The sequence below is a fragment of the Mustela putorius genome, unplaced genomic scaffold, assembly GCF_011764305.1.
Source record: "Mustela putorius furo isolate JIRA1106 unplaced genomic scaffold, ASM1176430v1.1 tig00000785_pilon_pilon_pilon, whole genome shotgun sequence".
Taxonomy (NCBI): domain Eukaryota; kingdom Metazoa; phylum Chordata; class Mammalia; order Carnivora; family Mustelidae; genus Mustela; species Mustela putorius.
In genome coordinates, this window is record NW_025421480.1 from 1061440 (window position 1) to 1085171 (window position 23732).

The following is a 23732-nucleotide window of genomic DNA, read 5'->3' on the forward strand; positions in this document are numbered from 1 at the left end:
TACTTCACAGAGACCTCGTGTGAATGTTTATGGAGCCTGGATCAGTGCTGTCCTAACATTTGATGGGATGAAAGTATTAGCAGGGAGTTGAATGTTCGGAATACTTTAGATCTCCAGAATTGGGAAGGAAGGAGAAACTGGAAATACCAATGTCATAGAAAGAACGGATGATCACGTAAAAACCTTAAACTCTTTTCCTAATACAGCGGGTACTGAAAGAAAAAGATCCACCATGTGTGAGAAGTCCGGCGATCACTGCCTCCTGAATACTCCCTCGGATATGGAATTCCTACCTAACATCTTGCAACGGGACAAAACTAAAATTACCCAGGTAACTCGCCCCCCCACTTGATCCTATGACTTTTATTTCATGTGTATTATTACACTGAGTGGCAACTTATTTCAACAGTTTACATTTTTAATTAATGTTTTCCATGTTTTTAAAGTTCGGTGAAGCCCAGAGTAAGTAACCTGTAGACTCTTTGGCTTCCCAATTTTCATCTCTCTGAATAAGAACGATGCTTGTTATTCCTGAATACAGCAATTAATATTATTTTATGTAATCCTTAAAGAATGCAAATGAGAGAAGTGTTTTCTAGTTTCATAGTTCTTTTTGTTTGGTCATTAAATATACACTCAAGATGGGGAACTTCTGGTTATTTAGTAGACTTAATGGAGTCACCAGTTAACAGGCTTTGCAGTAGGATTATGTTTCACTCAACAAACATCAAAATAACCTGCTTTCGATTTTATTTTTTTAAAAAGTGTTAAAAAATCTCTAAGTTGAAGTGATAAACTTCAGTGCCAAGTAGATAGTTTTTGCCTTGACCCTCCCACACCTCCTTCAAAGGCGTGGGCTTCTCCATCTGCCTGAGAGGTCACCCTGCTCTGCCGCCTAGGTTGGGCAGCATCCTAGGCTGTCCCTAGGTGGGCTTCTAGCCACACATGTCAAGCTAACAGCTCAGCAAAGCTGCTGGGGAAGTCCTTCAGGCAAGTTCATCTCTTGACGGGGGGAGAGTCTTATAGCTCCTCCTAAAACTGGGTACAGAAAGCAGTGACTTCTCCTCCCATGGCTGAAAGAAACAGAACTGTGGGAGGCTGAGGAGCTGTGGAAGCGATACATCTTACCTAATATGGTCAGAAATACTGCACAGATATCTTAAATATGTGTTTGCGTGATGGTGCGTGTTTCCAAAATCAAGCATTGTTCTTATTCAGTTCACCTCAAAGATCATGAGACTGGTTGACTATGGAATGGTCCATTTGCAAGAAGAAACCAAGCATCTCTATAGGTTTACTTGAAAATTCTTCTACATTCTTGTATCCTCCACTCCAGTACCCTGGAACTGGGATCCCGAGCACCACGATGGGGCAGGGAGTGGAGGACTAGTGCCTCCTCAGATCCCCTTCCTAGCTACTACCCATTTCAGGTTGTGTTTTGTCTTTTTTGAGCATAAGGTTCTTCAGATTCAGAAATCCTGGGTTTGTGGGGAGGGTGCCCCGGATCCTTGCACTCATGACCTCTTCTTTGGGTCCCACTTGTGACACCAAAGCAGGCCAGTTGTGGCCCTGGGGCAAGAGCAGTAGCTGGAAAACCCTGAGGCGGGGGCGTTTAGCGGTGGATTGGAACAGCTGGACCGAGAATCAGAGGTTGTAACAAGGGTATCAAGAAGACTACGGCCAAAGAAAAGTCCCAAGGAGGCAAATAGAATGATACGCACCAAGGTTTTCAGCCAAGAGAGCTATAAACAAGACACCATGAAAAGGGAGGATCAAATTTAAAAAAAAAAAAGAAGTTTACAGATTTAGAAGCCATTCTTTTATAGAGTGGCAAGTTATAAGAGAGGACATTGTCTTCTGAAGGAGCCACAAAGGAAAAAAACTAAAATTAATAAGATATTTGTAAAGAGAGGTTCTTCACAGATGTTTGGTTTATTTTTTTTTAACAAACACAGAGAAACAGATGATAAATTATGGAATATCAAGTTAATAGAATATCACGCAGCCATTACAACGATTCAGCATCAAGAATAACATGGTATCAGAGTAAGAAACAAGGGGTACCTGGGTGACTCAGTCAGTTAAGCCTCTGGCTTTGGCTCAGGTCATGATCCCAGGGTCCTGGGGTCGAGCCCTACATCGGGCTCCCTGCTCAGCAGCGAGTCTTCTTCTCACTCATCTTCTCCCTCTGCCCCTGTTCATGCTTTCTCTCTCCCTCTCTCTCTAGTTCACTCTCTCAAATAAATAAATCAATGAAATGTTTTTTAAAAAAAGAGTAAGAAATTGGAGAGATATAATGATTTTTAAAGAATCCAGCTGGTCCTATGGGATTGGTATATTTCTAAAGAGTTACATGTAGATCACATTTTATAGGGAGTCCTGTCGTTTGATGTAGTCTACTGTCATACATGGACCTTCACATGACAGAAACTTCTAGCATGAGTTCTTATTTTCACTAGAAATTGCTCCTTCTACAACTCTTAAATAGACAATAAAATAATTTCATTGAATAAACAGAGTTAAAAGAAAATATTCCTCCATTTCGATATTTTTTTAATTCAACAAATCATATAATGAAATCTGGCTTTCTTAAAGAAGGACAAAATATTTGTGACACTCAGTGCATCTCACCAAGCCTTAGTGACCCTCCTTTAGCTTTCTTCCATAGCATTCCAAGGATACCACCCCTCACCCCTCTGCCCAGTAGTGGGGAGACTGGGGTCCCCCATTTTTACTCAAACCTCAAGTTTGTCCTACTGACCAAAAAGAGCTATGCTCCATCCTTTTAAGAGAGATACAGATAAGCTTTCCCTGGCAAGACTGGTTACCTTCTGTACTTGGGAAAATGATGTGTGTGTGTGTGTGTGTGTGTGTGTGTGTGGGTGTGTGTGTTTATAATATAATATGCAATATATATACATATATTTGTGTCCATGAAAGGAAAAAACGTGCTTCGTCCATCTTTCTTAACTGAGAGATCCATGCATAATTATGTAATTTTGCTATTTTATGGTCCATGGATATTATTCTGACTTAAAAAAAAAAGATTGTTTGAATTATAGTTCTTGTACCTCAGTCATTGACTTATGAGCCTTTTTTCTCTCTCCCTGTTTCTTGGTCCTTCTCTGTAAAAGAGCAAAGTCCAGTCCACCCCTTGAATCATCCTGCCTTTCTTACTTTGTCCCCTCCTGCGTCTGCTAATCATGCTGGTATCGGATCTCAGCAAACTAATTTCCAAAACTAAAGAATCCCACAATAATTTCTAATATCTGAACAGCTGAACTGGTGTTACATCAATATTTTACAGTTCCTCCTAATTGTAATGCCATGGTTTTTCATTTTTTTCCTGGCCTGGCCCCAGAGTTGACTTATCTAGATAAAAGTATTTTAGTCCCTTTAAAAATCAGAAGGAAATAAATAAGTGTAATTCCACTTGAATTATAGTCATCTCAATAGCAATACAGTTGTAAAATTCAATTTTTAACCTTTTCGAATGGTGGAAGAGGGCCACAATAGCAAAAATGCCTATGGCCTACAAGAATCACTTGGCCCTACCTGGCCTGGGGGCTTCCTCCAGGATGACTGAACTCGGTTGTCTTTCTTACTTTATGGTAGGTAAGGCGTGAGGTCATGGCTCTCCTTTTTGGTTTCAGAGTGTAGGATTCACCCTGCTGCCATCCTTGCTGACTGACTTTGTGTGGAGTCTCCTCATGAGACTCTCTTCACCTCATAACATAATCGCATTCAGGGCATCCACCATGCTGAAGTTGACCTTGGAATACCACGCACATAAGGTCACCATGGTAAGATCCTCAACAGTGAGTAGAGAAAGACAGATTTTATTCTCTAAAGTGCTCTTGTTGCCTCCCTTATATGCCTAAACTTCTTTTCCTGTGTTTCTTGCTATTGTTCATTATGTTATTAATCCGATGAGGCTTTTTGTGTGTGTGAAGTATTTCAAGCCTGCAGAATAGTTTAGAAAATAATGTCATGAGTGTTTACCTACCCATCATACCAAATCGTAATATCTTGCCAACATCTGCGTCAGTTTTTTTTTAAGTATACATTAAAAACAGTAAATTGGTACATATATAATTGAAATCCTCTGTGTAACCACTAAGGAAAGTTTTCATGGACCCTCAGCTCGCTGTAGGACCAGCTGCACAATTTGTGGGGGCAAGTGCAAATGAATGTGGGGCTTCCTGTTCAAAACAGAGGGGGAGAAGTGTCTTTAGATATACAAACATATGAAGAGTTTTTGCCTTTCCTCCACAGTCTCTTTCACTCTCAATTTGTCATGGCATTTCTATTTTCTATTTAATGTCTTTCTAAGTTAAAAAGAAAAAAAAAAGGAAAACCCGAATTTTTAAATAGCACAGACTTTAACATCTTTTTATTGTGCGATGCCAGTAATAGACATAAATATAACAGCTTTTAGCTCAAGAAAATAATGCCGTTCACACTTCATAGCTCACACAGGACTATGTGCTCAGGTCACGATCTGGGGCTTGGGAGAGGCAGACTCGCAGAGCTCCCCCCTCGGTGTGAAGACAGCTTGAGATTTTTCCCCTCCCGCCCACGCGGCTCCTCCTCCTGCTCCTATGCGCTCTCTCTGTAAAACTAACTAAATAAAATACTTTAAAAAATAAAATAAAATCAGTTATAATGGAAAATTGTGCACAGTTAAAATTAGCCCTGAAAAATCCCTAAATTGCACATTTAGTATGTGGGCTTACAATCGCTAAGCAAATCTAACACGGCAAATCTTGAGAATTAAAGCAGACCGTGATTGCTATCCTGAGTGCACAGTAACATCGCTGGCTTGTTCTGGGTCATGCTGCAAGGACAGGGGGTGAGCAGAGCTCTAAACTCATCGTTCAAAGGTCTATGGAGAAGAGCAGTGTTTAGCGTCCCCCATTTCATGTTCACCTTGGAGCATATGCAGCATGAGGAATGTCCTGCACTTTTAACACTTTGTTTATTCATTCATTTATTTTCTACTTATTGCTCGGAGCAGGGGGTTCTGCACAGGTAACTGACTGTGTATGGACAACTGCAGTGAGATGTGAATTATGTCGACCAACATTTCAGCTTCTGATCTCTAAGGAATATTTTCAAAACAAAAAGCGAAGTTATCTTGTTGGGTCAGATCTGATGTTGAATAAACAGCCATTAATTTGAGACAAATTTCAGGTCTAGCTCGTAATCTCCTTCTTCAAGAATTAATAAAAAGGGGAAAAAATAAAACCGATGTAGGGCCTATGAATAGAATTTGCAGCATTATGTGACTCAGCGTTTACCATTCTGGGCCATTCTTTGAACACATAGTTCATCCATTCCCTATGTAAATTCATGTCTTCTTTAATTGTCAGAAAGGTTTTCTGAAGTATACAGTTACATTGTTATTCTGTTCCATTATTTTGACTTCCTTCTTAAAGGACTTGAATTATACATGTTTTCTTTTTCTGTTTGTTTATTTTTGCTTTGGGGGTGTTTTAAATTATTTTTGTTAACATATGATGTATTATTTGCCCCAAGGGTACAGGTCTGTGAATCGTCAGGCTTATATACTTCACAGCGCTCACCATTATTACAGACCTTCCCCAATGTCCATAACCCAACCACCTTCTCCATACTCCCCTATCCCCAGCAACCCTCAGGTTGTTTTGTGAGATTAAGTGTCTCTTATGGTTTATCTCCCTCCCAATCCCATCTTGTTTCATTTTTTCCTTCCCTACCTCCCAAACCCCACACCCTGCCTCTCAAATTCCTCATATCAGAGAGATCAAATGATAATTGTCTTTCTCTGATTGACTTATTTTGCTCAGCATAATATCCTCTAGTTCCATCCATGTTGTTGCAAATGGCAAGATTCCATTTCTTTTGATGGCTGCGTAGTATTCCATTGTGTATATACACCACGTCTTCTTTATCCATTCATCTGTGGGTGGACATCTAGGCTCTTTCCATAGTTTGGCTATTGCGGACACTGCTGCTATAAACATTCGGGTGCACATGCCCCTTCAGATCACTACATTTGTATCTTTAGGGTAAATACCCAGTAGTGCGATTGCTGGGTCGTAGGGCAGCTCTATTTTCAACCTTTTGAGGAAACTCCATGTTGTTTTTTATACATGTTTTCTATACTGAGCTTATATATCTTAAATAAGGAAGTCTACCTTTCCCCAAATAAACTTTAAAAAATGGGTATTTTCCCACTATCAATAAATGCATTGGCTTATTTCTCATCCCAATAAATGTTTTACATTGTGTAGTCACACACATAAAAATGCTTCCCTCTAGTGCTTATTTGTGCATTAATTGCTGTCTTGGCCATTCTGAGAAGGACTGAATTCTTACATCCAAGAACTGCCTCGCTTTAGAGGTGGCCATGGAAAAAGAGGCGCTTGCTGACCTATTGAATTGCTTTTCCAGGTGTCTAAGATTGTGGACACCATCTATAAGCAGTTGTGTGAGAATCCTTCTCACGTCATGAAGCACACAATGCTGCGGGTCGTCACCCTGTTAACACGCACCTCACCGAAGAAGGTTGTCTTCCAACTGATGGATTACCCAGTCCCAGCAGACAAGTAAGTCTCCCTCACCCCTTCTACGGGGGTTTGTTCATAGCCTCCAGAATCCGACAGAGCTGGCAAGTCAGGCCTGGCTTCTTCTTCTTCTTTTTTTTTTTTTTTAAAAAGAATATCTGTTTTTGCTTCACCTACAATGACCATAAAATGTAAAAAGGATCATGGGCTTTGTTCCTATTCTCATACAATACCTACCCACGGTCAACACCATCAACAAATGGTCGTTGTCACTGTTGTTTATCTGAGACTTTAAATTGTGTTCTGCTGCCTAACCCATAGGAACCAACCTCTCCTCCCAGTGATGATGGGTTTTTCCCCAGAAGTGATTACATTTATAGGGCTTTTTTCCCCCTCGTTTATGATGAACAGATGTAAGGTACTTCCACCCACCAAAGAAGTAATGAAACATTAAAAGTAGCTGTTCCTTAGCTATTTATCTGAAATTCGTGATTGAGGATCACTATAGTGCGGGCCAGTGGGACAGTATGAGCCTCACTCACAGCAGAAGAGAGTAATAAATGACATCGCCTCATTCCTAACATCTGCACCTTGAGAAGGAAAGTAATACTTCTTTACTACTAACCATACACAAGGCAGGAAGTTACATTATGGAAAGGATTCAGGCTTCGAAACAAATGGGTCTGAATTCCTTCCTAGCCACATAAATTTCTAAACTCCTTGATCCTCAATTCATCTGTGAGATGAGAAAAATTCTTTATCTATACAGCAATTTTATGGGTTAGATGAGTTAACATCCATGAAAGGGCATCAAAGTCCACAAAATGCTAAACCAATTATACGACTGACTTCCCCCCACCCCCAACTGAAATCTATATTTATTTGGGAGGCTCATAAGTACAAAGTATATTACTGCTGAAAAGACGTCTGGAAATTAAAAATCTTCGTAAGACTCAGTGTCTTCTCATTCAGGAAGTAAGAAACCACTGTATGCAATATATTACCAGCCTTCAAACATTTTGTTGAGAAGGAATAACCCAACATTGATAAAAGTTGCCGGTGACTCCATACGAACAATAAGAAATGAGGTACAGAGAGAAAGCATAATTAGAGCTAGGTGAATTTGATTAAAATGGTCACCAGCAGATCTTGTGCACTAGTAGGTGAGGCTTGAGGTAGAAAGGACTAGGATTTGGAGCTGAGCTAAATCAGAGAAAAAGAGAGAATGCCTGGTCACCTGGAAGGTATGATCTAGAGGCAAGGGAATGATACGGGGCATATTAGACTGGATGTCCATGTGGTTCTAAGCAAAGTTCTAAAGCTGAGCCCAGAAGGCAGGATCAGTGGAATAATGGGTTCTAAAAAGCTGGTATGTCTGTGCTCTGTAGGACCAGGCCTCCTTCTCTTCATTAGGAACCTAAATGCAGAGAGACGATAAAATGAGGTTCAGAGCCCAGCATGAATTGATAAGGGATCAGGAATATGCCCACACAGAGGTGTGTAGCAGTTTTTAAGATAAGCAATAATAAAAAGTAATCTTGAATGGCCAGGTATGTAGAAAGGACCTAGGGGACTGGGAGTTGAGAAGCCAGGGTTCTAGTGCGTGACACCTGTGTCGCTAATTAAATGTGTGACATTTCACAAAAGGGCCCACTCCTCTGAGCTCAATTTAAGTTTCCTTTTCTGGGGCACCTGGGTGACTCAGGGGGTTGAAGCCTCTGCCTTTGGCTCAGGTCATGATCCCAGGGTCCTGGGATCGAGCCCCACATCGGGCTGTCTGCTCAGCGGGGAGCCTGCTTCTCTCTCTCTCTCTGCCTGCCTCTCTGCCTACTTGTGATCTCTGTCAAATAAATAAAATTTTTAAAAAATAAAATAATTCCCTTTTCTAATTTTTAAATTTATATAGGGTTTTTTTTTTTTTGCTTAGTATTTCTGTTTATTTGGCTTTTTTTTTAAGTAGATATATTTATTTATATTAATTTGTATTTTTATACCAGTTTTTAAATATTCCATTATTCCTGCATAAACAGGATCACAAGGTGAGAGAACCAGAGCATGGAATGGAGAAAGCTTATCAGTTCTTGGCACTGACCTGGACAGACATTTAGGTGTGCTAAGAAGTGAACCTGCAGACTGTGTTTTCTGTTAGTATCTCACTGAAATCCTTCCTGTGTTTTCAAGGCAAGAGATTAAATGGGATCATTTGGAAATTGGTTTCGACTTGTCTGCAATTTCTCTGCTATAAAACATGTAAACCCAAATCTTTTCCTGATTCGTGACGCAGTATTACGCAGGAAATGGACAGCCTGATTCTCACGGTGGTGGGGGCGGGGCGGGGCTGTGTTTGCAGCACGTTGATCCTGATGTGGCGCGCGGCAGGTTCCGAGTCGAGCGTGGCCCCTCACGTGCTGAAGACCATCTTGCTGATCCTGAAAGGCAAGCCTGGAGAAATGCAGGATAGCCTCAAGGAAAGAAGGCGGTTCTCTCTTGATACCACTAATATGATGCCTGTAGCGGTAAGTGACGCCAGGACGGCTGCTTCGTCCTGGTTTTTCCCTGAGCATGAAAATCCCGGTCTGCCCACGGGCTCCGTCGTACTCAGGGACACTGTCCTGGTTTCATTCATTCATTCATCCATCCAACATGCACTTATTGAGTGCCTACTATATGCCACACCCTGATCAGGAAGCTTACATTCTGGTAAAACATAGGCAATGAACAAAAAAGTGTGTCGTGTGTCAGATGATATTTAGCTGAGAAGAGACATCAGGGGATGCGGGGAAAAGAAAGGGTCAGGGTGGGCTTCGGGAGGTCGGTCAGGGGAGGCTGCTCTGTGGAGGCAGCACCCCGTCAGAGCATGAAGGCGTGATCCCTGCAAATGCCCAGGCAGATGATTTCTAGACAGACAGGAGGACAAAAGCTCCACAGTGATGAGCACTGGCCTGGCACGTCAGCGGCTGCGGGGACACCCAGCGGAGGGAAGGGCGCAGAGGCGGAGGTCGGAGCGCGCGTCAGAGCAACGCCACGCGCAGCCCGCACAGACTTTCCGGGCATATGCAGGCCTGATGCCGTCTGGGTCCCGCGTTTACGTCTCCGGAGTAAAATCGGCCCTGGCGGGAGAAGTTCGCGTCTTGCGGGACGCGGTGGGAGTGCAGCGGGCGGTGCTCCCCGGACGGACGCGGTGGGAGTGGAGCGGGCGGTGCTCCCCGGACGGACGCGGTGGGAGTGCCCGGACGGACGCGGTGGGAGTGCAGCGGGCGGTGCTCCCCGGACGGACGCGGTGGGAGTGCAGCGGGCGGTGCTCCCCGGACGGACGCGGTGGGAGTGCAGCGGGCGGTGCTCCCCGGATGGACGCGGTGGGAGTGGAGCGGGCGGTGCTCCCCAAACGGACGCGGTGGGAGTGCAGCGGGCGGTGCTCCCCGGACGGACGCGGTGGGAGTGGAGCGGGGGGGGTCCCCCGGACGGACGCGGTGGGAGTGCCCGGACGGACGCGGACGCGGTGGGAGTGCAGCGGGCGGTGCGCGGTGGGAGTGCAGCGGGCGCGTGCTCCCCGGACGGACGCGGTGGGAGTGCAGCGGGCGGTGCTCCCCGGATGGACGCGGTGGGAGTGGAGCGGGCGGTGCTCCCCAAACGGACGCGGTGGGAGTGCAGCGGGCGGTGCTCCCCGGACGGACGCGGTGGGAGTGCAGCGGGCGGTGCTCCCCGGACGGACGCGGTGGGAGTGCAGCGGGCGGTGCTCCCCGGATGGACGCGGTGGGAGTGGAGCGGGCGGTGCTCCCCAAACGGACGCGGTGGGAGTGCAGCGGGCGGTGCTCCCCGGACGGACGCGGTGGGAGTGGAGCGGGCGGTGCTCCCCGGACGGAGGCGGGTGGTTCTCGGACGCGGCCGACGCCGTCGCGGGGGTTCGTTGGCCAAATGACCGTCGGTGGCCCGGCCCGCCTCGGCCTGTCTCACCGCCTGGCGGTTCAAGCACAGGCGGACCTGGGGCACCGGGAGGCCCCTCCTGCACGGCCGACGAGGAAGGGACCCTGCGATGCTGTCGTCCCTGGGAACCACTGGCTTCCCGCCGCTTTGGCGGCCGAGCGGTCGCGGACGCGCTTCGGGAGCTCCCGGAACACGGGCTCCGCTCCTGGCTCCGAAGGGGCCTCGCGGCCGCTGCAGGATGAGGGACACGCGCGGGCTTCCTCGGGGGGCGCGGGTCTGTGCGTCCTCCCGCCTGGCTGCGGCCGCCGCGTGGGCGCGGGACGCTCGGTCCTCGACTCTTGTTCTCCCCCCAGGCCTCGCAGGCCCTGTGCACGCTGCTGCCCGTCGGCTCCTACAGGAAGGCGGTGGCGCAGGTGTTCCCGCAGCTGCTGATGGCCCTCATGCTCCAGCTCTGCTACAGCAGGGACCTGCGGCTGGTGACCGGGAACAGGACGCTGTGAGCTCCGGTTGCGCATCCCGACGCGGCGGGAAGAAGCTGCGGCTGCGGCCTCTCGGGTCCCTCGGGTCCACGGGGGCTCCTCGCCGGGCAGGGCTCTCACTTGCTAGTCTTTCCCCCGAAGGGCCGATGCCGTCAGAATCCCCCGGTCCCAAGGGCTCGCCGGGCCCTCCCCAGCGAGTGCAGAGCGCGGGGCTGCTGCGGGGGTCCGGCGGGGGCAGCTGCGGGGCGGTCCGGCGGGCGGGGGCAGCCGCAGAAACCCCGGAGCCGCCGCGGCCGCGGTGCTCGCTCTGCCGCCAAGTCTGACGTCCCCGGACCGGCCGCGGGACTAAATAGCGCGCGCCGACGTGCCCTGCGAGCTGGGCAGTGGCTTCGCGGCTGGCGCCGGGCGTGTGGCCTCAGACGGCGACGGTCCTGTCCCATCCGCGAGACCAGCGCTTCCCTCCCCCCGAGACACCCCCTTAGCTCCGCCGCCCTCGGGGAACGTCCGCAGCCGCCGCCGGGCACTTGCCCTGGCCAGGGGCGCGCTTCGGCACCGGACAGAGCCCAGAGCACGACCCGCCGCGTTCAGATATTTAAGCCGGTCTCTGGCTCGCGGCGGGCGCACCGCGGTCCCCCGCGGAGAACCGACCTATTCGCGCTTCGCGCACGTTGTCCCATCGTTCGGGGCGTCGCGCTAGTAACCCCCCGCCCCAGGATCCCACAGGCCGCCGGTTCAGTCGAACCCCAAGCCCCGTGTGCTGTCGGTCAGGGAAGAGGACGGCAGGGAAAGCTGTTTTCCTTGGACGCACGCCCCTTCCCAAAGCCAGCGTCCTGCCCGGGCGCAATGCCAAGGCGGGTCACATGTACTTGGTTCCATGAAGGCCACTGTCAAGCGGTGACTCTCTTCTTTGGGGCCTTAGCTACGCCCAGGACGCCCTGAGGGTGCTGCTGACCTGCTCGGGGCTGCAGCAGGTGGACGCTGCCCTGAAGAGGAAGAACTGCTGGAGCCGGTTCAGCCACGCGCCCTCCCACCACTACGGGGTCTACCTGGTCGCCAAGTAAGAAAGGGGCTCGCCCAGGCGCTGGGGCTCTACCCGCTTCTCCAGCTCTCTCGGGCTAAGCCACGTGTGAGCACAGTATCCACTCCAACCTCCCCTCCCCCCAACGATCTCAGTTGCCCTGATTTCTACTTATTCCCTTATTTTAGGGGCTTATTCCTTATTGGTATAGTTTCTCTTTCCGGTTCTCCCACTTGATGATACACACATCCCGTTATCCTCTCTCCAAAGAGTAGGTTCCCCTCTCAGCTATGGAGAACTAGAGGTAAATGTGCCTTTTCTCTTCCTCTGCTGTTAGCGGATCCCAGCTTCGTAGGCATCAGACCGTCATAGATGTGCTCCCACTGTAAAGGGGTTCAGTAAAAATCTGTTCTCAATGAGACGAACAAATTTGGAAAGTACAATGAAGGAGAACTTTTATTTTTCTTGTAATAGAAAAGGTGGTGGGTTTTTCCCCCTAGTTACTGAATAGCAAGTTTCTGATTACAAGGATCAGATTTTCTGATCAAGAATCAAGACTTGGGGGCACCTGGGTGGCTCAGCCAGTTAAGAGTCTGCCTTTGGCTCAGGACATGACCTCAGGGTCATGGATCGAGCCCCACATCGGGCTCTCTGCTCAGCGGGGAGCCTGCTTCTCCCTCTCCCTCTGCCTGCCGCTCTGTCTACTTGTGATCTCTCTCTCTCTCTCTCTCTCTGTCAAATAAATAAAGTCTTTTAAAAAAAGAATCAAAACTTGACAAGATAATAGACCATTTAAAGTTGTTACCAACCCAGAAAGTAGAGTCTGTGTGGTCTCTGGGTCCTTCATGTGTTTCAAGTGGCATTTTATTTACACACAGATTCCCGGAACATATGCGGCCACTAGTTAAGTGTCACAATATCCTTAGTATCTTTGGATCTTCTTCCTTAAAGTGTGGTCCTCAGACCAGCAGCAACAGCACCCCCTTGAAGTTTAAGATAGAAGGCAGAAAAGAATCTCGTGGCCCACTCCATTCCCAATGAATCAAAATCTGCACTTTAGCAAGATTCCTGGGTAATTTGTATATTTATTAAAGATCAAGAAGCACTGGTTTAAAATGCCAACCTGGAGTCCTGAAGTGAAACCCGTCACATCCACTTTCATGGTCCTGCCACATCTGGTCCAGGCCGGCGTGTCAGGACAACTGTGAGCCTGGCCACTCCCAGAAGGGCTTTTGTGAATCAGGACCCACCGCTTCTCCCGAGGAAAGCAGGGTAGCCCCAGACTGTCTTCTTCATTACATCACTCAAAGGAAAGACTTGGTCTAAAACCTTGACGGTGACCTATTCCGCCATCCTGGATTGCCAAGACATTTATTTTGCACTATTTTCTGTCCTTTCGGTCAGGCAGGAGCCTATTGTAGTGCAGGACCCCTGCTGTGGGGTTCAGGGGGGGGGGAGAGACGGGGAAAGAGGAGTGATGTTAATGAATGAGACACCGTGATCCAGCCATCTGTAATTCCCTGGAGTCTGTGTAGAATTCAGGATGGGGTCCATGGATTAGGAGATATTAGAAAATATCTTTCTTTTTCATCTGGGAGGTATAAAATGTGAGAATAATGCTTCTCTCTTCCTCCCATTAGCCATGGCTGATGCAGGAAGCCTCTCCTCTCATTGCTAACTCGGTGCCTTACTCTCTATGACAGAGCTCTCAGTGAATACAACTTCCCACAGTTTCCAGAGACCTTGCATTACCTCTACAAGCTCTCAGTGGAAGATCCTAGACGGTCAGAAGACAGTATCATCACAGTAATATTCCTCACTGAAGTAAGTCTCATCAGATGACTGCGAACAGCCAGGTTCCCATTCCTTATCCAAACTTAAGTCGACCCTCCAATCTTTTTATCTCCCGCTCTGAATATTAATTCTTACCCAGAGTTAAGACAACGACAGATAACTTTTGTCATGTCTTTCAGAAATGTGGATTTGCACAAACACTGTTTCTGTAGTACCGGTTCACACATCTCTAGAGGCTTGTTAAAGTACATCAAAAACTAGTGAAGTGCTATATGCTGGCTAATGGAACATAATAAATTTTTTTTAAACTAAAAATACAGTAGACCAAGGAATATTTAAAGTACACTCAACGTTTACTTAAAGATAGTAGATAATACCTGAGATCTGAATGATACTTCAGACTGTCTAAGGGGGAAGAAAAAGAAATGGTCCAAATAACTAAGTAAAATGAAACTATAGAATATATTAATACTTATATTACTATTACACCATATATTGTAATGCTATACTAGAGTTGAGCAAATTGAGAAAGTCCTTTTGCTTAGAAAAGGCATGTAGAAAGTTCTATACGTTGAAATTCTCTGAGTCAACTATTAATTTTTCCATAGAGGTAATACATAATAAGGCACTAACCAAAGGTGTCATGCCAAAGAGTCTCAAAAATCTGACATAATTTCAAGCATCATAGTCAGCAAAACAGGTAATAAACTGTAAAAGACATACCCATACACGACACTACCTACTTCTAAAGTTTCCAGAAAGATGCATAATCTGTTTAACTGAACATTGCACTAGAAAATCACTAATGCTGCCAAACTTGCTTTAATCCATTTGAATCTCTCATTATTTTGATTATGTGACTCATTATTTTCATTGTGTCACCCTTTTAAGTATGTTCAGACATTAAGTAGACCTAAATATGACATACATGATTGCTCCCACAAAATCACATATTCAAAAGAAATTTATAAACATGAGATTTATATGAGCATTATTAATGTGACAGATGATGTTTAATGAGCCCTAATGGCCTCTCTCATCATGAATGTGGTGCTTACTCCTTTTGGAGAGTGGTAAACCTGTCCTTCTAGGAACCAAGCAATGACGAGTGGCCTCACCATGACGTCACTTGGCCTTTAGATGTTCTGAGCACACGATCTGTGTGTTTTACCTTAGCTTAGTCTCATTAACCAGCAGTATTTAACATACCATTTATTTATATATTATTTCTAATTTTCTACCGACATAAGTAATGAGAGTTTACATCTTCGTGCCTAAGTCTTCTTCCTTCCAGGATTTTAGATTACTTCCTTTAGATTACTTCCTTCTAGTAGATTCCATGAATCTACGCGCGTAGCCACCATCTGTCACCATGCCACACTCTGACAATACCCTTGCCTGTATTCCCACTGCTGTGCCTTTATTCTCATGACTTGCTCATTCCATAACCGGAAGCCTGGATCACTCACTCTCCTTCATCCGTTTTGCCCAACCCTCTACCCCTCTTCTTTCTGACAACCATCAGTTTTCTGCATTTAGGAATCTGATTCTGCTTTTTGTCTGTTTATTTATTTATGTATTTTTTTAGATTTTACATATGAGTGAAAATACAGTATTTGTCTTTCTCCTCTGACTTATTTCACTGGGCATTAGACCCTCTAAGTCCATCCATGTTGTTGTAGGTGGCAAGATCTCATCTATTTATGGCTGAGTAATAGTCCACTATTTATACACATCACATCTTGTTTACCTTTTCATCTCTGCTTGGGCACTTGGGCTACTTCCTTAACTCGGCCCTTGTAAATAATGCTGCTATATAGAGGGGTGCATGGACTGTTGGTGGGAATGCAAGCTGGTGCAGCCACCCCGGAAACCAGTATGGAGGTTCCTCAAAGAGTTGAAACTAGAGCTGTCCTCTGACCCAGCAACTGCACTACTAAGAATTTACCCTAAAGATACAAATGTAGTGATCCCAAGGGGCACCTGCACCCCAATGTCTATAGCAGCCATGTCCACAATAGCCAAACTACGGAAGGAGCCCAGATGTCCATCGACAGATGAGTGGATAAAGAAGATGTGGTACATAAATACAATGGAATACTATGCAGCCATCAAAAGAAATGAAATCTTGCCATTTACAAAGATCTGGATGGAACCGAAGGGTATTATGCTGAGTGAAATAAGTGAGTCAGAGAGCGCCTCTTACATGATCTCACTCATATGTGAAATTTAAGAGAGGAAAAAATAAAACTAGACAAAATCAGAGAGGGAGATAAACCATAAGACTCTTAATCTCAGGAGACAAACTGAGGGTTACTGGAGGGGAGGGCAAGAGGTATGGGGAACAGGGTGATGGGCATGAAGGAAGACATGTGATATCATGAGCATTGGGTATTATATGAGACTGATGAATCACTGATCTCTACCGCTGGAACTAATAATACATTATATGTTATTTAATTGAGTTTAAATTTTAAAAATGAATTCGTGTTTTTGTTTTCTTTGGGTAAATGCCCAGTAGCGGAATTACTGGGTCATAGGGTATTTTTATTTTTAATTTTTTGAGGAACCTCCATACTGTTTTCCCAGATATGGCTTTTTCATTCAATTTTCAAGCTCATTATTGTTGGATATTCACGAAAATTAGTTAAACTGCATTATTATATATAATAATATTTTGGTTAATTCTCTTGGGTTTTCTAGGTATAAGATCCTGATGTGTGAAAAATAAAAATAACATATTGCTATCTCTGGTCAAATTATTTTCATGAATTATGTGTTTTGCCTTGGCCTTTAAAGTTCCATTGTGTGAATAATCTGATCTCTCCTTTGCCTGTTTACCTACTATGATCTTAGTATTTTTCCCAGTGAACTGTATGATTCTCTGTCTCTCTCTCTCCCTCAGATACACACACACACACACACACACACACACATTTGCAAAGGATATCAAGTAACTTATGAACATAGAGCTTTGACTATATACATCCTTAGTGAGATATATCCTAAGGACAAAAAAGAATCTATAAAAAAATACTGACTTTTACTTGGGAGTTTTATGAATATTGTAAGGTGGCGATATAATTTTAAGACTATGGTATGCATTCACACAGCAGAAAGCAAATAAGCAAATAAATATATTAACACTATTGGCACAGAGTCTTTCCAGGTAAGAAAAAGATGAAGCAAACATAAAACCATTAAAAGTTAACATAAACTCGGGGCGCCTGGGTGGCTCAGTGGGTTAAGCTGCTGCCTTCGGCTCAGGTCATGATCTCAGGGTCCTGGGTTTGAGTCCCACATCGGGCTCTCTGCTGAGCAAGGGGCCTGCTTCCCTTCCTCTCTCTCTGCCTGCCTCTCTGCCTACCTCTCCTACTTGTGATTTTTCTCTGTTGAATAAATAAAATCTTTAAAAAAAAAAGTTAACATAAATTCTGTTAGATTTGAATTGAATACATCAACATTGTCAAAATAAACCCATGACTTAAAAAAAAAAAGAAGAAGAAGAAGAAGAAGAAGAACTCTTAGTTTCAAGTAAAGGCCAAGAAGACATGATATTCCAATAACAATGTGTACATTCTAGTACACAGTTCTAATGGTCACCAAATATCATTATTCACTAAAAGGAATCTTGTCTCCTTGAAGAAATGGTTGATTTCAGGGGCAAGAAAAATATAAGATAAGCCTGGGACATCCAGTCTTTCTACAAGCAAAGAAGTGTTCCAAGATAGATACATCATGTCAAAAGGACACAAAAGTCAACTTGAAAGGGCTCCTACTGGCCAAATTTAACATCAAAAGAAGGAGTAACTGCCAATAATTTTAATACGTTGGGAAGAAAATTTAAATGCTTGAGTCCTTGGTGAGACTCAAACCTGGAATGCTAGGAGAGAGAGACAGAGAGACGGATGCCAGCCAGTAAATGTAGACGGAACGCTAGACGTGGAAAATTACCACTTTGCAAGCCCCAGTGTGATAACTAAATAAAAAAATTACCAATGAATTTTAAAACTTTTAAGTGAAAGATTGTAGGAGAATATTCACATAGTACCAAATTATCACCCACAGATTAGTTACTAGTTGTAAATAGAAAATATGCCTTTATGTTTTGGTGTGTGATCACTCAGAAAGAGCTAACCTTGATAACATTTGGAAATAACACATCAATAGCCATCAGTCTTCCATTGTTCCTAATCGATTTCAATTATCTAATTTTCTTTGCCTCATGACTGGGACAAAGCCTTTAATATAGAAAAGCTGCCCCAAATAGCCAATATCCTGTGAAGGTTTTAATCTATTTCACACCCTTTTTCTCACTTCTCATTTTATGTTTACTTTTTATATTATATTGGTCACATTGGTTTATTTGAATGCTTTTTTTTCTAGCACAAGGATTAGATTGACTAATTCCACTGTTTTTCTGTTTCCCAATTCCATAACCTCTGCTTCTACCTTTATTATCTTCTTACACTAATTTTCTCTAGCTCAATCTCATTTCTTGTGATATTTCATGTCTCATAATTTCAGGAAATAAATAATTCATTCGTTTTTAACATATTTTTAAGCAACGTGAAGTTGGGCCTTTCCTTCCAACCACAGGGAAACGTTTTATTTTTGTTGTTTTATTGTTTTTGTAGTAATCTTTGTTGTATGTTTGATTTCCTCTCTGGTTTATAATTTTGATCCACAAAACAGAGGAGAGTTCTCTTAAATTTTCAAGTGCTTATAGGCTTTTTTCCCACTTAAACTTTCTTCTTGGTTTCTTCTTTTATTATAGACATCATGATTTTTTTAAGGTGCTTTTTAAATGATTTGCTTTAGGGAAGTTACTGATTTTTTGGATCTGATTATTAATTTTTGTGAAAGTTGTTTGGAAATTGAGAAGAATATATATCTGCCCTTCCTTCTCACTGTTGGCTCTCTTGTTCTCTATTATTCTGTGTACTTGACCTGTCTTAATAATATTTTAAATTCCTGACCTTTTTTTACTAAACTGTCATTTGTGTTTCTAAGATATTTAAAAATGTGTATATTTTGGCTGCTAGTTACTAGATGCATAAAACTTCATGGTAATCACATCTTCGTTTTGGGTATTACCTGTTTAAGACTAAAAGTCCATAACCTAGCCTCTGCAACCTGAGTCTCCTGCCCTGCCTGTCCGCCAGCCTCACTACCCTCCAATCTTCTCATCGCTTCCCATCCTATAACTCTGGCCTTCCTTCTAGTGTTCAAACACACCCTGCTCATCTACCACAGCGCCTCTGCACATGGCTTACCCTCCTGGGGGAGATCTTCTCTAAACAATTTATCTAGATAATGTCAACTCTGCTTTCAAGTCCAAATCTAAACATCTTTTCATTATAACTCAGTCTACAATTTCACAGTCCAAATTCAGTTCTGCTTTAGATGTTTTCATGGTACCTTATAGCTTTTCTTCCTGGTACTGATCACAATTAGCAACTCTGTTTTCATCAGAATAGTATAAATAGTGTGTGTGTGTGTGTATATATATATTTATATTTATTTATTATATTTATTATATATATATTTATTCTATACTATTATATATTTATATAATAGTATAAATAGTATAAAATTATTATACAGTATCAGTCTCTCTTGCTAGTCTATAAGCCCCACAAGGTCATGGATGGAGACTGTTTTGCTCACTACTGTGTTCCCACTTACTAGCATAATGTCTGGCCCATAGTAGGCACAGCCTCCTAGTACACATAAACATTCACTGTCAAGGAACTCTCCTACCCAACTATAATCTGGGACATGGAGGTAATTTAAATTGAGTCACTAAGTTGTCAGCAATGGAGAGAAAAAAAAAATGTAATGCATATATTTAACTCCTAACAACATGGGACTTGGGATGCTGAACCCCATACCATACCATCCAAAATCCACATACAACTTTTGACTCCCCAAAAACCTAACTGCTAATAACACAAACTACTAATAACTACTAATAACACAAGCAACACACATTCTGTACGCTGTATGCATTACATACCGTATTCTTACAATGAAGGAAGCTAGAGAAAAGACAATGTTGTTTTAAAAAATCATGAAGAAGAGGAATACATTCACAACATTGTGCGGTAAAAAACCTGTATCTGACCCACACAGTTCAAACCTGTGTTGTTCAAGGGTCAACTGTAGATACGTACAAAAACATATAGGCATGTGTTTCCTACTATGACTGCTTCCTTCTGCTTCCAGAGAACACAGAGACTATGAACACAGAAATATGTGTGGGGATATGTGTAAGTATCTGGAGTTTTAGGGAAACTTGTGCTTCCATTTTACTGAGAATATCTCCATTTTTATCACTGACGCAGAAAACATGAATTAGCCTTTACTCTACTTATGAATGTACCGACTGTTTTCTTTCAGATCCTGAATAATTTCTTCAAGGACCCATTCCCAGAAGAGTTTCTGGTTCTCTTCAGAAACTGGGTTAATGACGCCAACCCCGCGGTTAGCAAGCTGAGCCTTCAGAAAATCGCCAGCATGGCGCCAGTGATCAATGAGGCACGTGAGTGTGTGGTCTGTGAACGCCACCGCCATCGCTGTCGAGGGCTTTCCACTGCTCAGGACCCTTCCTGATCACACACTGCTCTGTCTCCGTTTCTGTAGACTAACACAATTTCAAAGCCTGGGTTGAATGGGAGCAGTGTGGCAAGTAGACTCAGGAGCTTAATCACCCTGTTTCTATTTTTCCTGGAAAACCATTCACGGCCCTTGGAATGGACCAACATTGTCCTACACAAACTCTTGGAGTCTAAGCCACACACACAGAAGTTCATTTCCCCTCCAACCTACACACCTGCCACCACACTGACTCTGATCCCAGAGCACTCCCTCGAGCTGCTTCTTCCGCTCAGCACACTCGTCCTTAGCCGTACAAGTTCACTTTTGTCTGCTTCTCAACTCAAGTCGAATTCTACTGAATATTCGGACCTGGCAGGTGCTTCCTTCTCAGAGCCATGCCCACGGTGAGCCCTTGCTTACAGGATACTTTACACTAGGAGTTCTCTGTCTGTGCTGCTTGAACCAGCAGTATCAGCCCCTCCCAGAAACTGGTATAAATATAAATTGTCAGGCCTGCCCCAGAGCTGTGGACTCAGAAGTCATCGAAGTGGAGCCAAAGTCCTACAGGGGGTCGTAATCACTTAAACTTGAGAGCCACAGTCTTACACTCTTTCCTGCTGAGTCGCGTGAATACTTCTTGCCTTCCAGGAAGATCAAATCTAAGCATGTTTTGTGATGCTCTTATAAATTCTTTTTTTTTTAAGTTTTTATTTAAATTCCAGTGAGCAAACAGTGTCATCAGCTTCAGGTGCACAACGGAGTGACTCAACACTTACGTGTAACACCCAGTGTTGTTGTATCACAAGTGCCTCCCGGAGCCTCACCGCCTGTTCCACCCATCCCAAAGCACCTTGCATAATGGGATTATGCTGATTCTGTAAATCATTGTTGATTTAATTAGTTTAATAATAAACCTTTGTTGACCTATTCAACATTGTCTCTGAACGCTCAAAGCCTGTCTGTTGGGCACCCATTTTGCATTTAGAATGAAATGAGCGGTGATCGGTTTGCTTTAAATAAGTCACAGAAGTCAGTGTACATTCTTGTAGTATCCGAGTCACTCATTGCCTTGTCTAGCACTCTTCCCGATGTTTTTCGTGACTGCAAGGAAGACTCTGGGTCAAGGTTGTCAAGGACAGTAAGAGAGAAACAGTGGAGCGTGAGCTGGGCTGAGGTCACGTACTCTCTCTTGGTAAAGACGGCTTTTCAGCCAAACACAAGGCCTATGGCTATTATTTTGGCAAATCGTATTTCTTTATTTCTTTTGCTTCTTCTATTTCCCGTCTTTGCTTCTCTCCTTTGGTGTCTCCTTTTTGCCTTTTTCCTTACTTTCTGTTCTGTCGTCTCGGATCGGCCATGGAGTCTCATAAGCCCCCCCGCCGCTCAGGGGCTCTTGTGCCCACGCGAGTCACCAGCACCTGGTTTAGAGGTCACCCTGCTGAGGCTGTGCTGGTGAATGCTTCACCGCCAGCGCTCCGGAAACAATACTGTTGCTCTGGGGTACCCTCACCATGGCTATTTCGAGCTATCAGCCGGACACCATTAAACACAGAACTGGGGAGAGATGCCCGGTAGTGCGTGGTTATTTAATATTCCCCCCAGACAGATACAATACCTGTGAGTAGCCTCGAGGGCCTGTAAGAGTCCAGAGAAGCAAAAGAAATAGGAAGTGATGGGTTTTGAGTTTATTACCTTGGGTTTATTTCTTCCTAGTTTTCCAAAACTTATTTTTTAATAGTGACTTTTTAATTGTAACCTCAGTGTAGTTACCATGCAGTGTTCCACTCCTTTCTGGCGGTCCGTGCGCTGATTCAGCGATTCTGGACTTTACTAGGTGTTCATCGTAAGCGACTCTTTTTTTTTTCCAACTTCATTTATTTATTTATTTATTTATTTTTAATTTTTTAAAATTAATTTATTTATTTTCAGAAAAAACAGTATTCATTATTTTTGCACCACACCCAGTGCTCCATGCAACCCGTGCCCTCTATAATACCCACCAGCTGGTACCCCAACCTCCCACCTTTGCGCCACTTCAAACCCCTCAGATTGTTTTTCAGAGTCCACAGTCTCTCATGGTTCACCTCCCCTTCCAATTTCCCCCAACTCCCTTCTCCTCTCCATCTCCCCAAGTCCTCCATGCTATTTGTTATGCTCCACACATAAGTGAAACCATATGATCACTGCCTCTCTCTGCTTGACTGATTTCACTCAGCAAAATCTCTTCCAGTCCCGTCCATGTTGCTACAAAAGTTGGGTATTCATCCTTTCTGATCGTAAGTGACTCTTAATCCCCGTCCCCGGTTCCCCCACCCACCCACCACCTCCCTCGCCTCTGGCAACCATCGGTTCGTTCTCTAGACTGGAGAGTCTGTTTGAACAATCCGCTCACAGAAGTTTTGACAATGTGACAACTGCATCTTGGGAGGCAAGCCCAGCACACGACTGCACGCAGCACAGGCCCAGACGTGTGTGCCGAATGCTATGTCTCGTCTCCTTCTAGTTCCAAAATCCAACCATTTCCTCTCTTACATACAGATAGAAAATGTCTGCAGCTTGTTGGTGTCCGTCTTGGATGCCTTCCTTTCAAAAGACAAAACTGTTATAATTCGAGCCTTAATCACCCTTCGAAGACTTCTAATCAGACTGGACAAGGTGACCTACTCCTCTCTGTGTACTAGAATTGCTTCCAGCTACTGTCCTCTGATGGATCACGTGAGTTACACAGTTAGATATGTGAAATCACTAAGTTTTATAGTTAAGCGGAAGCCCCAGCTGAGGCAATGCTATTACATTTCAGAAGAAATCAACAGAAGATAGTCATTTTGTACCGAACTACCATTTTTTCTCCAGAGATGACAATATTAGTCAAATAAGTACCATCTATGTATATATAGTTATATACCTATATACATATATATAACTACACTATGAGAACCTGGAAAATTTGTCCATAAGAAAGGAGAATCAAAGAGCATCCTCTGTCTTTGGAGGAAAGAGGAAATGTATGTAGCTTAGGGGCTATATCTCGGCTAAGCCTAGCTCTGGACTGCCTGTGTTCAAATCCCTAGTCTGGCTCCTCCCAGCTGGGAAATCTTAAGCAGGTTATTCAGTTCCTTATGCTCTGGTCTCCCCATCTATAAAATAGAGAGAGTGGCAGGTGTGTTATGGGCATTAGAGATGACATATTAATGCCCCCAGTGTTTGTTATTATCATATAAAACTCTAACTAAAGGGTATTTCATCAGGATGCCTGGGTGGCTCAGTGGGTTAAGCATCTGCCTTCAGCTCAGGTCATGATCCTGGGGTTTTGTTACCCAGTCTGGTTTCAGGCTTCTTGCTCAGAGAGGAGCCTGCTTCTCCTCTGCC

At 44.2% G+C, this 23732-nt stretch overlaps 1 protein-coding gene across 2 annotated transcripts in view; it reads left to right on the forward strand.

Annotated features, from left to right (window-relative positions):
- Positions 1 to 23732, forward strand: part of MROH9 (maestro heat like repeat family member 9) — an 85327-nt gene that overhangs the window by 46118 nt on the left and 15477 nt on the right. For both annotated transcript variants that reach the window (XM_004756683.3, XM_004756684.3), the window contains exons 9-17: positions 207 to 331; positions 3654 to 3803; positions 6436 to 6590; positions 8899 to 9064; positions 10826 to 10968; positions 11871 to 12008; positions 13673 to 13793; positions 20166 to 20303; positions 22902 to 23078. In XM_004756683.3, the coding sequence (XP_004756740.1) occupies positions 207 to 331; positions 3654 to 3803; positions 6436 to 6590; positions 8899 to 9064; positions 10826 to 10968; positions 11871 to 12008; positions 13673 to 13793; positions 20166 to 20303; positions 22902 to 23078 (1313 nt within the window). The remainder of the gene's footprint in view (positions 1 to 206; positions 332 to 3653; positions 3804 to 6435; positions 6591 to 8898; positions 9065 to 10825; positions 10969 to 11870; positions 12009 to 13672; positions 13794 to 20165; positions 20304 to 22901; positions 23079 to 23732) is intronic.